Below are 14323 nucleotides of genomic sequence, written 5' to 3'. Positions count from 1 at the left end.
CCTCATACGGTGACAGGGGGTCCTCAATCAGATTTCCTGCATGAAATATGCAGGAAGCGGCACTTCTGTTTCTTTAATAAAAGGCCTTAGTCATGTAATACACTCATGAAAAGGGCCTGGTGTCAGTTCATCCAGAGCCTTTGTGCATTGTGTGTATAATTGATCGAACCCGCCAGGTGGAGAGACTGGGCCATCACTGTGGGGAGGTTCCTGTAACAAAGGTTACACTGCACTCGTCCCTCATGTCTTTTTTCAACGCCAAGTGTCTCGATTTGATTAATAGCACAGATACAATGTTGAATGCTTTATTGGTTTCAGTGCGGAGAAAGAAACTATTGCCAAAGCCTTATGCACGCAATATTTTGGCTGATTCCCTTTTGAACCCCTGATATTTACGGGCACATTATGATTAAGACTGTTCCAAATGAATTGAACAACTGAACGCTCTATGCAGTCTATGCTATAATAGGCAATATAATATCTATGTATTTTTCACCAAATATCCCAATGTTGATGTGGACCAACATTTTTCTAATCCTACCATTAAACACCTTCTTCTCCTTCCCTCCATCTGTCTTTTCCGCTCCTCTTCGATCCTCCTTCCCTTATCTATCCTCCTCATTCTTTTCCCAGCCATCTTTTATGAACAGATTTCACCTTTTCCGCTGATCAGTCCGTCCCTCTTATCCCCCCATGTCCTCTGCCCTTTTCATTGCTATGTCCTCGCCCCTCCCGTCTCTCCCTGTACCTCAATCTGCCGTCGGTGCGTTCCAATTCAGAGTCTTTCTCAGCGCCTTTTAGTTGTCTTCGTTCCCTCTGCACCTCCACTCCTCTATTCTCTCTCTCTCTCTCTCTCTCTCTCTCTCTCTCTCTCTCCCCTCTGCTTTAATTCTGCAGCCAATAAGCTCTGCTCGCTGCAAATCCCTCTGCTATTCTCCACCGGTCTCCACCTGACCCCCCCCCCCCCCCCCTAGTGTCTCCCCTTTCTGCAGACGTGGTATTATGTCTCCATTAGCCACAGCTACAACCCTGTACCATTATTTAGCAATCCAAGGTCATTCTTCCTCGTCTTCCACTTTGGCTTCCTGTGCCTCCTCGTCCTCTTCCCTCCTTGCTTCCTTTATGTCTGTCACCTCTCCATTTGCCCACATCTGATGTTTCCCGTCCCTCCCTCCTACCCGCTCCCCCTCTTCCTTCATCACCACTCTTCCTCTCCCACCACCACCACTCCCTCCCTGATGCGATCGTGAATCACCTCTCGAGTTGTTTTTGAAAGGAAACAGGCAGCATATTCGCTGAAATATAGATGCCGTTGAAAAACACATGCATCTTTGATATGCTGATTCTCTCCCACGCGCTGCATTATGCATTTTTAACAATATTTACATCCCCGTTGTCACATGTGCATTGTGGACCCATGGAATTATATTGCCCTAAATCCTTGGTGCTGTTGGTACCGATATTCATGAATATAAAGTGCTCCCTTTATGACTTGGACTACTGCTCTGAAATGAAGTGAACTGATTGAACGGTTATATCGGAGAGGAAGGGCCCATGTTGTTCCCGTTGCAATCCCTGTATTTGCACATACAGGCGTTGTGTGCTGCAGCCCAACATGCCAACTGTGTGTGTGTGCATGTCTGTCGCTGTGCTTCTAATGGTTAAAACCTGCGGACACACACACACACACACACACACACACACACAGATGCAGGGAGAAAGTGGGAGAGACAAGGGAGTGCTTTGTTCAGGCTGGTGGCACAGAAACAAGTAATTATTAGTACCCGGGAGAGGGAGAGGAAAAAGAGTGATGGCAAGGGAATAAAGGAGTGTTGGAATCATGTCCACTTTTCCTCAGCGCGTTCATCCTCGTCTTCCCCCCTCTCGCCTTGTCTCATTTCATTTTTTTAATTATTTTTTTCCGTCTGCGTGACCGAGGTCTGGTGGTCCAATACCAGACATGGATTGGCACAGAGCGAGAGAGAGCGACTGAGGGGAGAGGGACTGAATGAAAGACGAGGAGGAACAACAAAGCAATTATCTCCCCTTCTGGCTGACTGCTATACTGTCCTCGTTTCCTTATTCTCCCCATGTCATGTCTTCTGTTCGTTCTCCCTTTTCCGGGCTTAATCCGTTGTCTCATCGGCCACCTCTTCCTCTTGTTTTTCTTGGTTTGTCTTTCCGTCAATCTCTCTCCTCCTCTCTGGATTTTGTTTAATCTGTCCTGTCTTTTTGCTTTCCTTAATCTACCCTTCTCACATGGCTCTCCCTCATTTGGCCTGATTTACTTGTCGTGCCTTATTCACTTGTAAAAGTCCCATTTTTAACATACTCAAGTGTCTCCCGTCTCACTCTGCGCACTTCCTCTGACTCCACCATTTAATATCAGTTTTTTTATGCTTTGAGTGAGAAAAAAAAAAAGAATAAAAAGTGTTTCTGTGCTGACCCTTTATCTTTTCCTTCCCTCCTCTGCCTCTGATTTCTTGACTTGTGTATTGACACAGTAGTACCAACACTTTTAATTACATCTTCCCTCGGGGGGGATAACTCAACCCCACTCCGTCGCCTCCATATTATCGGCTGTCTCTTATCTGTCTCACTTTCTACATCTTTGTCTCTGTGTGACTCCCCGATGCCCCACTGTTGTATCTCTACTTACATGCTTATCCATCTCTGCCTCAGCAGATGCACTTATCTTCTTTCCCGTATGATGTCTTGTAATGCTTACCCAGGCACATAAAAGGGCTAAAATAGGGGGCTTATATTTATTTCCTCAGCAATATCATGTTGTGTCATTTAAGGAGCCCTTTGCAGTATGAAAGAAACTCAAAGCATCTCTTGAAGCCGCGCAATCAGCGACAGAAAAGGATTGGTATCGCAACGGCAATTCTAATTTCCAGGTCCCATGTTTTTAATTTCATTTTCCTCTCACCTTGTTGCTCATTAACAATGTTCTCATCTCTGTGTGTGTGTGTGTGTGTGTGTGTGTGTGTGTGTGTCTCTCAGCATGCTCCTTCCCTATGCCTGTCAAACTGTCAGCCCAGTGTAATATTGGAACTGTGCGTCCCTTTTCCTATGGCTCACAATATTCTCATTATTTCTTAACTCTGCTTGATGCTCGCTGCAAAATCCTCCCTTCGCCGTCCCTGTGATCCTTTCTGTTCCCATTACAGTGTGCATTAAAACTTGGCACTTTGAGTGCCCAGCAGGACGGTTGGGCCTGTGGTGATGGAGGCAGGAGCTGTGAACATTGTCAAAGCGCCTTACACTCAGACCGGCACACTTAAAACACACCGAAACCTAATAAGAAACTTTAATCTGCGACGTGTGTGATTGGCATACGAGTAACCCCGCCGAGTTCCCTTATGTACAGGAATAAGGTATTACGACTTCTCTCCCAAATGATTGCCAATGCAAAAGGGAGCAGCAGACTGCATCTTGTACAGTGCAGCGAAGAATGCGCATGAGATTAGCCCAGTTACACTTAAAGAGAGCATCATTGATGCAGAGCTTTGAGCGGTACTATTTTCTTCATGCTGCTTCATTCTGGCAGTATTTTGGTGGGGTGGCGGGGCTTTCAGATTCTGTCCACCCCTCTGTGTTGTGTGGCGCTACAGCTGGACTCTTCAGCGCCCGCCTTCATGCGTGGCCCTGGAGAGGACAAACTGCTGCACTCAAACTAGAAATTGAGCAAAAAATAGATTTTCTAACAGATGGTACCGGCGGTCTCAAACGCCGCCTCATTAACATGATGGGATATTCGTTCTCCTGGTCTTTGTCCTTGAGGTAGGCTGGACCCCATGTGTGTGCTGAGAGACGCATGCCAATTCCATAATTGCCCACATTCAACTAGCCACCGTGGTAAATCCTTGGTTATCGTATTGCCAGCGTTTTTGCAGGATATCAAGAACATTTTCCGGCGATCAAATCAGAGTGCGCCACCGTAACATTGGGGCCGAGCACCAGGAGACGGTGGCTCCGTGGACGGTGTCAGGGGAGCTGAGGGTGACGCCACGCGGTCGACATCCCACCTGGCACTTTTCACACAGATGGCGGTAGAATTAGACAAGCCATGCACAAATGGTGGCTGCTGTTGGACAGCATGTGACTGACCTTTTTAAAGATAATTTATTCTGGCAGCCACCCAATGTGCTCTCTTTCTATAATATACTTGTATGTGGATAGACCTTTTTTCCTTTTTCTTTCTGTGTCGCCCAACCAACATTCAGCATCAACAACAAAACAGACCTTAATCCCCGATAGAAAACGTTGAATCCCACTTGCTCTCCTTTTTCAATTGGTAAGCAGGACTCTGTTTGCTCGTCTCTTCTCTCTGTCGCCCTAACTCACTGATATTGCGGTCGGCACTGGCACGCTGATAGCGCGACAGAATCCATCTTGGAACTCCCCGACTGCAGTGGTGTGGTGTGCCGCTTCCTTTCAAATGCTGCTCCCACCCCTTCCATTTCCTCTTATCTGTCCCTCGAGACAGATATCCTTACTTCCTCCCTCGAAGCCCTCAGACCTCTCGTCTCTTCTTTCAACCGCTTTCTCTTCTTGCTCAAATTTATATCTTAATTTCACCTCGAAGGTAGCCGCTACTTCTCTATCTCTCCTTCGAGACCGCTATTCTTCCCTCAGTTTTGTTTGACGCCGTAATTTGCTCGGGGTTTAGTCAGACTTCAGATCGCTTACTGCGTCCCCGCTGGATTTCAGCATCTCTACTGCTAGGACGCTTAGAATGGCCGTGTCATTGACGCTTATCTCCCCTCTATTTTGCTTCTCTGGGAGTCCCTGTGTGTGTATCAGCATTTTCTCGTCTCGAGCTGCACAGCAGAGCCTTCGCCTCTACCGATGCTGCCGTTCCACTATTCCTTTAAAGTCGCCTCACTCTGAGAAGGAGGTTTTCGCCTGTTTTGCCCTAACGCTTGCAAGATAGAAAATGAGCCAGACTGAATTTTAGGTGGTATGATAAACAGCTCTACAACTGACAGTAGTACAATATTCTCTTTTTTATCATTGTGCTCGATGTTAGGTAGCTCGGCAGCTAATAATAAAGTATTTTTGCTCAGAGGAGTTCAAGCAGGTGATCACCAAGGGAGCCAATATCTTGTTTGATCCATTCAATTCAATCTTGTAATTAGGTCTGTGTGTAATTGGCAGGAATGTGTCATGGGACTGTACACAATCTGCACTTGTCTGTTGTGATATTGCAGTTGGGTTTGACACCTAACAGCCTCCTTGCTACAGGACTTTCACCGCATCTCCATTTCTTCTCATAATATCTCTTTTTTTTGGGGGGGATCCTTTCTATCCATCCTTTCCATCTCTTTGTTGTATCCCAGTTGGCTGCTTTTTGTCCTCCCACTTTCATACCCAGGTGTATTTTGTTTTCCCCCTTACTCGGTTTTAGTGATGGATTTAAATACTTCGGGCTCCCTCTCTACCCTTGCGTCATTGCATTTTCCTTGAGGGTCATTTAAACCCACCCCTCTCCCTTCTCCCCCCTCATTGTCCGTCATTCTCTCTCCTTACATCCATCCTTCTTTCATCTCAATCTCTCCCAAGGTGATTTGGGTAGAGCCCATCTCTGATCTTCCCCTTCTCCTTAAATCTTTCTTCCTCCCTCTGAAATCTCCGAGGCCTCATTCCTGCCTTAAAATTGGCTCGTTCCTCCCTTCTAGCTGTATTCATCCCTCACACTATTAGTTCCTCCTCCCCATCCATCAATTTTTTTCCCATTCACCCTCAGCTGCGATCTTCCTCAGTCCTTCAGATTGCACCGTTTTTCATATTATATATATATCAACTTTCCATCTGCCTGTCTTCCCCGTTCCCTGTCGTATGACTTTTTCCCTTCACCTCTTCTCAATACCACTTAGTTAAATGCTAGCTTATCTTATACTAACCACAATCGGACCCTGCATTACTGTAGACTAAAACAAACACAAATCATCTGATAATGGAAGTCTTCTCCCCTTTCTTAGTCGCTCATACTGTCACTGCTACATTTTTGCCACAGCAAGCTCCCCAAAACATGTTTCATCATTCTTTTCACTAATAGACAAGATACTTGTCTATCAGGAACACTTTAGTGGTGTAGTGCTAGGAAGTACACCAGTTTTGTTCATACTTCGGGTGTTTACCCCTCTTGTCTTTCAGTTTTGCGATGTTGGCCTAGAAACTCGTTAAACCAACGGGTTTCTTGTGCTTCGAATTGTCTCTCCTACCTTTTTATGGTTTACACCTTCTTTTTTTTTTAGCTCAGCCTGGAGCTACTGCTTACAAATTGGCTCAAAGCGCAGACACTGCTTAGAAACAGTGAGCGGAGATTGGCAGCTTTGAGTCGAGTCCAACCGGTCTAAAGCACAGGGAATGGCAGTGGTCTCCTAAATAATTTGTGTCAGGGATGCCGTTGCAGCATGTAGCCTTCAAATCCTGTCTTTGCATTGCTGCACACCCGTTTACTACGTGTTCCAAGACAAACTGTTAGTCATTTTTTAAATCTGTATCGCCTACAATGTTCATCCACCTGTTGGCTGTTCGAGTGTCATACTGAGATGGAGATAAATTATTAACTCCCCTTGGCCCTTTTCCCCTTCATCCATCTCCCCGTCCATCCTCCCCTTGAGCGATCCACCCGGCTGTGGACATGGTGAGCAGTTGCACTACTGAAGTCTCATGCTGTAATGGTTAAATATTTAAGGAGTTTTGCATAAAAACAGGGTGTGCACCTTTCAGTAAGGAAAGACGATGACTCGAGTTGACCATGGAGTAGATGATAACAAATGCTTTCCGGCAAGTATCTCGGCTACACTAACAGGACGATTTCATCCCATTCCCTCCAATTGAGAAACGCGTATAAGGAGCTGAACTGACCTGTATATGAGGGTCTCGTCGGCGGTGCAGTTGTACTGTATCTGATACATCCAGACGGCGTAAGCAGCAGACAAAGGCCCGAAATCCCATCTGACCTGCGCTGAGGTTGACGTAACGCTTTGTACTCCAACCAGCCTTCCTTCCTCCTCGTCCCCCTCGTCGTCCTCTACGCTCCCTCCGTCGGCCCGCTCCCCTTCGGAGTCTCCCTCGTCGTCGTCGCCTGCTCTCTTGCCGTCCTCCGCCTCTCCTCCACGCCCTGCGCCGTTGTTAATCCCTCCGTTTTTCCCTGTGCTGATATCTGAGGAGCCCGGATCGGTCCTTAAAATCCCATTGGTCACGTTCCTGTTGTTTTTGGTGTTCACATTGTTGTTGTTCCCGCCTGTTCCGCCCCGGTGAGGCAGGGGGATTATTTTCAGGTCCACAGTGGCAGTCGCTTCACCCGCTGCGTTTATCGCAATGCACGTGTATGCCCCGTCGTCCCGGGCAACTGTTACCAAGATGTCCAAGGTCCCATTGCTGAAGGAGCTGGTCCGGGAGGAATTTGCAACGATGCGGTCATCCGGTGAAACCCAGTGGACTACGGGCTCGGGGTCGCCAATGGCGCGGCACTTTAGCGTGGCTCGCTGGCCCTCCAGGACCCACAGTTTGTGAGTGTGACGGGTGATGAGAGGTGGTTCACAGGTGAACTCTTCCTCCGGAATCGACCAGAAATATCTAAGAACGAGAGGGATGAAGCCAATGAGCGGGAGAGGGAGGGAGAACCACCTTTCTGGCTAAGTAGAGGAATCGGTCTTCCTTAATTCCTCTGAGGTTGGCTTGGCAGATTAATGTGGTACATTAACCTAAAGATCTATGTGCTCTTGTCTATCAAATTTAGGGTTAAGTTCATTAATGCCAAAACACAAAAAGCCGACCAAGCAGTAATTAATGGTGACAGCGATGACAAATGACAATGTCGGATGCTCCTTTTTCTCCTCAATCCTTTGTTTTCACTTCATTATGTTAGTTACAGGGTTACACTGGAAAGTTCTGGCTGAGTGACGCAGGATGGAGGAGAGTGTGAGAGTTACGTCATTGTTTCGGTCCTGTGATGTATAAAAATGGTATCGAGCACTCCTGCACGCGTGATGATCCAATCAAGATCAACACAATGCCCTTAATTGTATGTCTGCTAATGCAGGACCAGACCTAATGCTTGCAGGACTGATTGGCGTTGAGTCGCGGTTGTAAAGCGTTAATTTATGATGTTCATTTAGGCCTTTTTAAAACCAATTCTTCTGCTTCCACTGACATTGGACAATGCCTGCTGTAACACTCTGCAGGTTAGACAACACATTGACCAAATGATGAGCTTCACCTGGCAGCCAAGTGAGGAGGGGTGGCGCACGTCTCCATGTCGTCGCCACGGATAAGCCGCCGTAACCATAGCAGTTCACAATTGCAGTGCAGCGGGTTCCCACCAAAATTTAGGCTTATGACAGCATTGTAGGGGGTGGGACTTATTGCACCTGTCTGGGACCTGAAAATGAAAGTAGAAACGGCCATCAGTGCCTTTTCAGATTTTAAAGCATAATGTTAAAATGGGAAACCATTACATGTTTAACTTTATAATTATATCTTACCTCAAGCTTTACAATGTCATATTCGTTCATATTTTTTCCGATCAATTTGTCAAGCAAATCCAAAAATAACAAATATAGTAACATTTTAATCAACATTTTTTCCTCCAACCAGTCAAAGCTCAGCCTCTTTGTAATCTTCCATTGATTTGTAAACTTGCATAGTTTTTTTTTTATTTTGCTATTTTATTTTAAAAGGAGATTAAAGCAAAGTTTAGAGGTGTGCATTTAGCAAGTTCAAAAGAGCTTTCTGCTCAAAATGAGAACACAGGACTTGGTTAACTTGACTTCCAAAGGTAGGTTTCTAACGACTGTTACAGTAATACAGTATAACTGTATAATAACTGTAAAGCCTTCATAATTTAAGACATTATTGCTAAACGCAGCAGAAGCAAGGCTGCAGAGTGGCTACACAAAGAGATAAAAAGCACAGATTGTTAAATTAAGTGTAGCTCTACAGCACAGTCTGCGAGAAAACAAGAAATCAATCTTAACTGAAGAAATCCACACTCAAGACACTGGTTTGAATTTAAATTTTAACGCATCGAGCTCTGTGGGGTGGGGGGAAAAGAGAATGAAAGAATAATTGTAACTTATTTTGACAGCAGGATATATTTGGAAAACATCATTATCAAACAGCGCCGGTCTTCACAACATGCCCCAAAATATTTACTTGAAAATTATCGTACAAGTTCTTGGCTTTGCCTCCCTCATTACTTGCAATGAATCTGTTGAAAATGTACTGGTACTGCACTAGCCAATAAGTGGGCACTGCAGACCTGTAAGTGCCTTGTTTATTTACCTTGCAGCCACTTGCCCTTGTGGCCTTCTTTACCACTGCCTAGTTTTTTTATGTAAAGGAATGACAGAGGAGGGGTTTCCTCACATGGGGGCTGCACATGTGTGATTGGATGGCAAACAGACGAGCAAACTAAACAAGTGTCGCCTGCTACGGATTGTTTCCCATGAAGAGGAGATGAGGTACCTTGCAAATAGTGGATCGGGAGGCAGGGTTCGGAGCCGGTTGGAGGTCATATCCAGCCTGGCAAGCTTGTACAGCTCTCCAAATACTCCTTCAGCTATGTGGTCGATCAGGTTATGGTCCAGGTTGAGAGTGTGCAGACTGGCCATGTTCTGAATGGACACCCACGGCACCCTGCAGCAATAAAAAAGAAAAGGATTCATTGAATGAAAAGGCAATTTCCAGACAGTTTGTTGGCCATGTTCTAAGCACGTCTCTCTTGCTGCTCGGCAGCCAATAGGATTGAGACTAACTTCAGGTGACATCCAGGATCTACAACAGATGCTTCTTGTCCAGAGTTTCACTAGTCCCATCTGTGACCCGTCACTGTAGTTGTATCAGTATTTTTTGTTTGGGCATTTACTGAAGCACTGATTTGGTCTAAATGGACCACTTGGAACCAGCGTCATAGCATACATGTAAAGTGGGGTATTTCTTTTTGGAGTTTGGGTCATAGCTACAGAGTTACTTTTATCTACAATGTTCAGTTCAATTTTTAACATTGCATTCATTTTTTAATTTAAAACTCATTTGAGGAGAATATACTGCTTTAGCGAGCAATGATCGATGGTCAGTATTAGAGTAGACTGAACAATATCTCATGAGGAAGAGAAAGTGATGCAGGCTCACTATAAATCTCTTTTAATATCCTCTCAGTAACACGCAACAAACCTTTTTACTCATCATTAAAACTCTACGCTTTTCGTGTGGTCGCTGGAGGTTGGAGAGAGGCCAGAGAATCTGAATCAGAACCGAAAGCCAGAAGCTGCAGAATTCCCCCATACTGGGAGGGGGGATCTGACGGTGTGAACATAGTGTTGGTATGTCTCCATTGTGATGGATGGGGGCGAGTAGAATGCTACACAGTGCACTAGGAACCATACATAGAGGCTCGGGCAGTACGCGGGGGGAGTGAGCTCAGGCGTGCCCCCATAAAATCTTAACTAAATCAAAGAAAACCAGGACCTCATCACAATTGATTTGCTTTCATCAGCTGTTGGTCCCGTCCTCCCAAACTCAGCAGTGTGAGCCGGTTCCCCCTGTTTGTGTTTGACTTGCGAGATCACACACAGCGTTTACATTATGCTTCGATGGCGCTCAGCTGTCCATCTGCTTATATTGTGTCATCACGATTTGAGGGGAAAGTTTACCTCCTGAGGTTGTTGTAGGACATGTCAAGGTCTTCAAGCGTGAGCAGGAAGTCGTCAAACGCCTCGACGGAGACTTTGACCAGCTGGTTGTTGTTGATGATCAGGTGTTGCAAATTGACCAAACCCGCGAGGTCCCTGGGTCCGAGTACGGTCAATCGATTACCTGGACACACAAATGGGGTTAAGACTACTTAGAGATTCAGGCTTCAGCATTTCTGTGACCTTTTTCTGCCAGATTATCAAATCAGAGTTGTTTAAACCAGCAGAAATGTAGTTGTCTCAGAATTGGGATCACGGTTTCGGCCCACCATCCAGATGCAGCGAGCGCAGACTCTCCAGGTCGCCAAAGGTCATGGGTCGGATCAGGTTGATTGTGTTCCTCGACAGGGTCAGATCCACCAATCCGCTCATGTTGACGAAGTCGATTCCGCCCACCTCCGTGATGAAGTTGTCGGCCAGTCGCAGCTCCACGGTCCGCCGGTCGACGTGCGGGGGGACAAACAGGAGGCCCTTGTCGGCGCAGAGCGTGCTGAGGGCCTCCGAGAGGTTCCGACACACGCAGTGGAACGGGCAGGCCGAGACCATGCCCCACGTCTCCCCAGCTCCGATCAGAGAAGGCAGCAGGCAGCATGTGACCAGAGTCAGCCAGTGAAACGCCGGGAGGGGGACGGGGTCGGGAAGGGTTCTCCTCGTAGCCCTGGGGCACGCGCAGTGCACGAGGTGGGATGAGGAGGGCAAAGATGAGACCAGGAGAGGGGGGAGGAAAGAGAGGATGGATGGAGGGGTGGGGGAGGCGGACCGCTCTGCCCTCTGTTCGGGGTGGAGGTGTTTGTGGGGCAGGTGTTTTTGTCTGCAGGGATTGAAGAATGGGGGGACAGGCATGGTAGAATGCCTGACGATCCACAGACCTGGAAGGGAGACAAAGAGGTGGGGTAGGGAAGAAAGAGACAGAAATGGGTTTAAGACTAGTTTCCTGGTGTGTGTGTTTGTTTTTGTGTCTGCTTTTCTTCCTTCTACGCACTCCGACTAGGCGGACCTGGAACCAGGGTCTGTTCTACACACGTTTACCATATAGCATAAAATAATCTGTATTCAGGGGTGGACGCCCCTGCAACAAAAACTCTTAGACATGAACCTCTTCACCACTACAGCATATTGCCCAGCAACAAGAGGCCAAAGGACTGAACACAGCCAGTCCCCATAGAAACAGTTACCTTAGAAACCTGTAATGGAAGATTAGTGTTGTATTATCGGACCCCTTCCTAAGACAGTGAGTCAGAGAATTGGGTAAGCGGCCTTCAGTCTTCGGCGGGACTACATCGCATTGTCTCAGCAGGCGCAGTGAAGCACGACACATGGACGGCTCCCCTTGTAACTCCAGACAGACAGAAAGCCCCCCAGTGAGCACACACACACAGACCCCTAAATACAGCCGAGTGTTGGTAAGGTATAGAGATGAGTCACTGCCGCTGATTGGCACATATAGTAGTTGTCATAGTAACTGTAACCTAGATACAGAAGAGAGTGACAGGGAGTGTTGAATACGGTCCCCGTCACGTGACTGAGGAGAGGAGGACGGTGAGTCAGAGACGGACAGACACCAGGGAAAAGGACGGGCCGAGTCCCTGGCGTGGTGATGGATTGAGGCGTTGAGTATGATTTATGCAACCCAATACTTTGAGTAGTGGAGACACAACCGTCTATAATGCCGACTTCACAAGTCGACACATTTCTGGCTCAATATTTCCCATTAAGGTGTTGGCTCGGCCTTTTCTGCGTGGAGCTAGAAGAGGGTTTTTATAACATTTCGCTCCAATATTGAAGCAGTGTGGATTTCAAACTGTGAGGGAAGGGTTCCGCACAGTATCTTGCGCTCTGCGCCATCCTGCATGGTTTGCACTGGTCCAAATCCAACATGTGACCACTATTAGACCACCGTGTCCCAGTTTTAAAACACTCAGTCATGGCAAACCCCCCCTCTGTTTTAAGCTAATATTTTCAGGTACATGCAGTTTCTCTCTCGGATAAAGTGAATACATTATTTATGGCTCACTATGCGCTCCAATGAATGGTATCATCGCTTCCTAAATGCTGTGCATTTCACTTTGAAACCGGATCAAACCGATCGGTCTCTGGTTAACTAGAGGTAGGAAGTTTGAGGGGCTCAAGGTCACCTTGGTGCCCATTTCTTATGATCTTAAAGGACTGAAGTGTTAGGAAACACTGCGGCAGTTGACCATTTCTGCCACTTGACTCTTAATACTGAATGGAAGCTGTGACGAAGAACCCCTTACCCTTCTCAAACTAAACCTGGAAGAGGTCACCCTACACGCGCCAACTTGTTTCTGGTGTCCTCAGTTCCAAGAAAGTTGCTTTTAGCAGGAAAGTGAGAGGATGTGGGAGTGGGTGGGGAGAGGTGGGCAAAGTAACGAATGCCCTCAGTGACAGCCCGTCCCCAGGGCAGTCGAGGTTGAAAGTCGACTGCTCCGGAGCTCCCGTGGAGTCGTGCATACTAAAATGTGAAAATGTTCCGGGGGAAAGTGAAATGCTGCTTGAAAACGTGTCCTCTGCGGCGGACCTGAAAAACATGAAAAAAAAAAAAAAAAAGATCAGGCGCTCCGATCCGGCTCAACCCCCACTGCTCTGCTAATGCTCGCTCCTCAGACAGCTCACTCTGGCCCGTGACTGTCAATATGCCCACCTCTCGCCCCCCCCCCCCCCCCCCCCCCCCTCCCTTTCACACTGGCGTGCTCTCTTACCTGCCTCTTCTCTTCATCCTCCTACGGTTTTCTATAGGTTTCCATCTTGCCTCCATCTTTTCTCACCTTCCATCTTACAACCCTTTGCGCTTCCGGCTGCTCCGTAAATTCCCAATCTCCTATCGCTGTCTCTCTCTTTCTCTCCTCCTCGCTCTGTCTTGTCTGCCCTTGAGGCAACCTTAGTACGACAATGTTATCAGTCACGGCTCTACCCCACCACCTTTTTTCATCCAGCTCTAACCCCCCCCTCACCCTGTCCCCCGCTACCTCTTCTGCTCTTTTTTTTGTCTTGTCTCTCGGTGTTTCCTTGCCGCTCCTGTTCCTCTTGCTTAGTCGCAAGCTATGCGCACACACACACACATGCGCGCACACACGGCCATTTGTGCCACATTTAAGGTTTTGCCCCATCTCAGATGCACTCCCCCCTTGTTCTTCTCTCCCACTTCTACATCTCCCTTTAGTCTCTAGCTCTCCCGTTCTTAGGGAGTCCATCTCATTTGCAACTGGAGCAATGCAGTACTGACGCTCGCTAACACAATCTCACACACACACACTGGTGGTGTGTAACCAATCCATCCACTCGGTGATCGATCTGACCCACAGAGATGGATAGCACCCTGTCCCATTCATTTACACTCCTATGCGCTCCTTCTCTTCTCTAAACATTGTCTCCCGTGCAGTCTTTCTATTGTTTTCCTTGCCCTTTCCCATTTAAAGGTGGCAATGGTACGAGTAATTGATTTGTACAGGTGTATTTGTTTGGGTGTGTGTATTCACTCGCTTTGAGGTGGTACGTACTCGCTCGCTGCTGCGATACAATCTAGTGTACACAGGCACATTTTATAATGTGGAAAAGAAAATGTAAATCAGCTCCTTTCATGGAAATACATTTGA

At 47.1% G+C, this 14323-nt stretch overlaps 2 protein-coding genes across 5 annotated transcripts in view; one reads left to right on the top strand and one right to left on the bottom strand.

The window, feature by feature from the left end:
- Window positions 1–14323, top strand: part of pcxb (pyruvate carboxylase b) — a 201768-nt gene that overhangs the window by 116905 nt on the left and 70540 nt on the right. The window lies entirely within an intron of this gene.
- Window positions 1–14323, bottom strand: part of LOC119221857 (leucine-rich repeat and fibronectin type-III domain-containing protein 4) — a 30504-nt gene that overhangs the window by 5564 nt on the left and 10617 nt on the right. Inside the window, exons 1-6 of one of the 3 annotated variants that reach the window (XM_062561247.1) lie at window positions 13430–14126; window positions 10979–11578; window positions 10671–10833; window positions 9484–9654; window positions 8237–8398; window positions 6880–7593 (exon numbers count right to left, since the gene is read on the bottom strand). In XM_062561247.1, the coding sequence (XP_062417231.1) occupies window positions 6880–7593; window positions 8237–8398; window positions 9484–9654; window positions 10671–10833; window positions 10979–11552 (1784 nt within the window). In that variant the 5' untranslated portion in view covers window positions 11553–11578; window positions 13430–14126. Of the gene's footprint in view, window positions 1–6879; window positions 7594–8236; window positions 8399–9483; window positions 9655–10670; window positions 10834–10978; window positions 11579–12964; window positions 13386–13429; window positions 14127–14323 lie in introns of those variants that run through there. The other 2 variants (XM_062561249.1, XM_037477992.2) reach the window with 2 other exon arrangements.

Source organism: Pungitius pungitius, chromosome 1, assembly GCF_949316345.1.
Source record: "Pungitius pungitius chromosome 1, fPunPun2.1, whole genome shotgun sequence".
Classification (NCBI taxonomy): Eukaryota; Metazoa; Chordata; class Actinopteri; order Perciformes; family Gasterosteidae; genus Pungitius; species Pungitius pungitius.
This window is presented reverse-complemented; position numbering and strand designations above follow the sequence as displayed.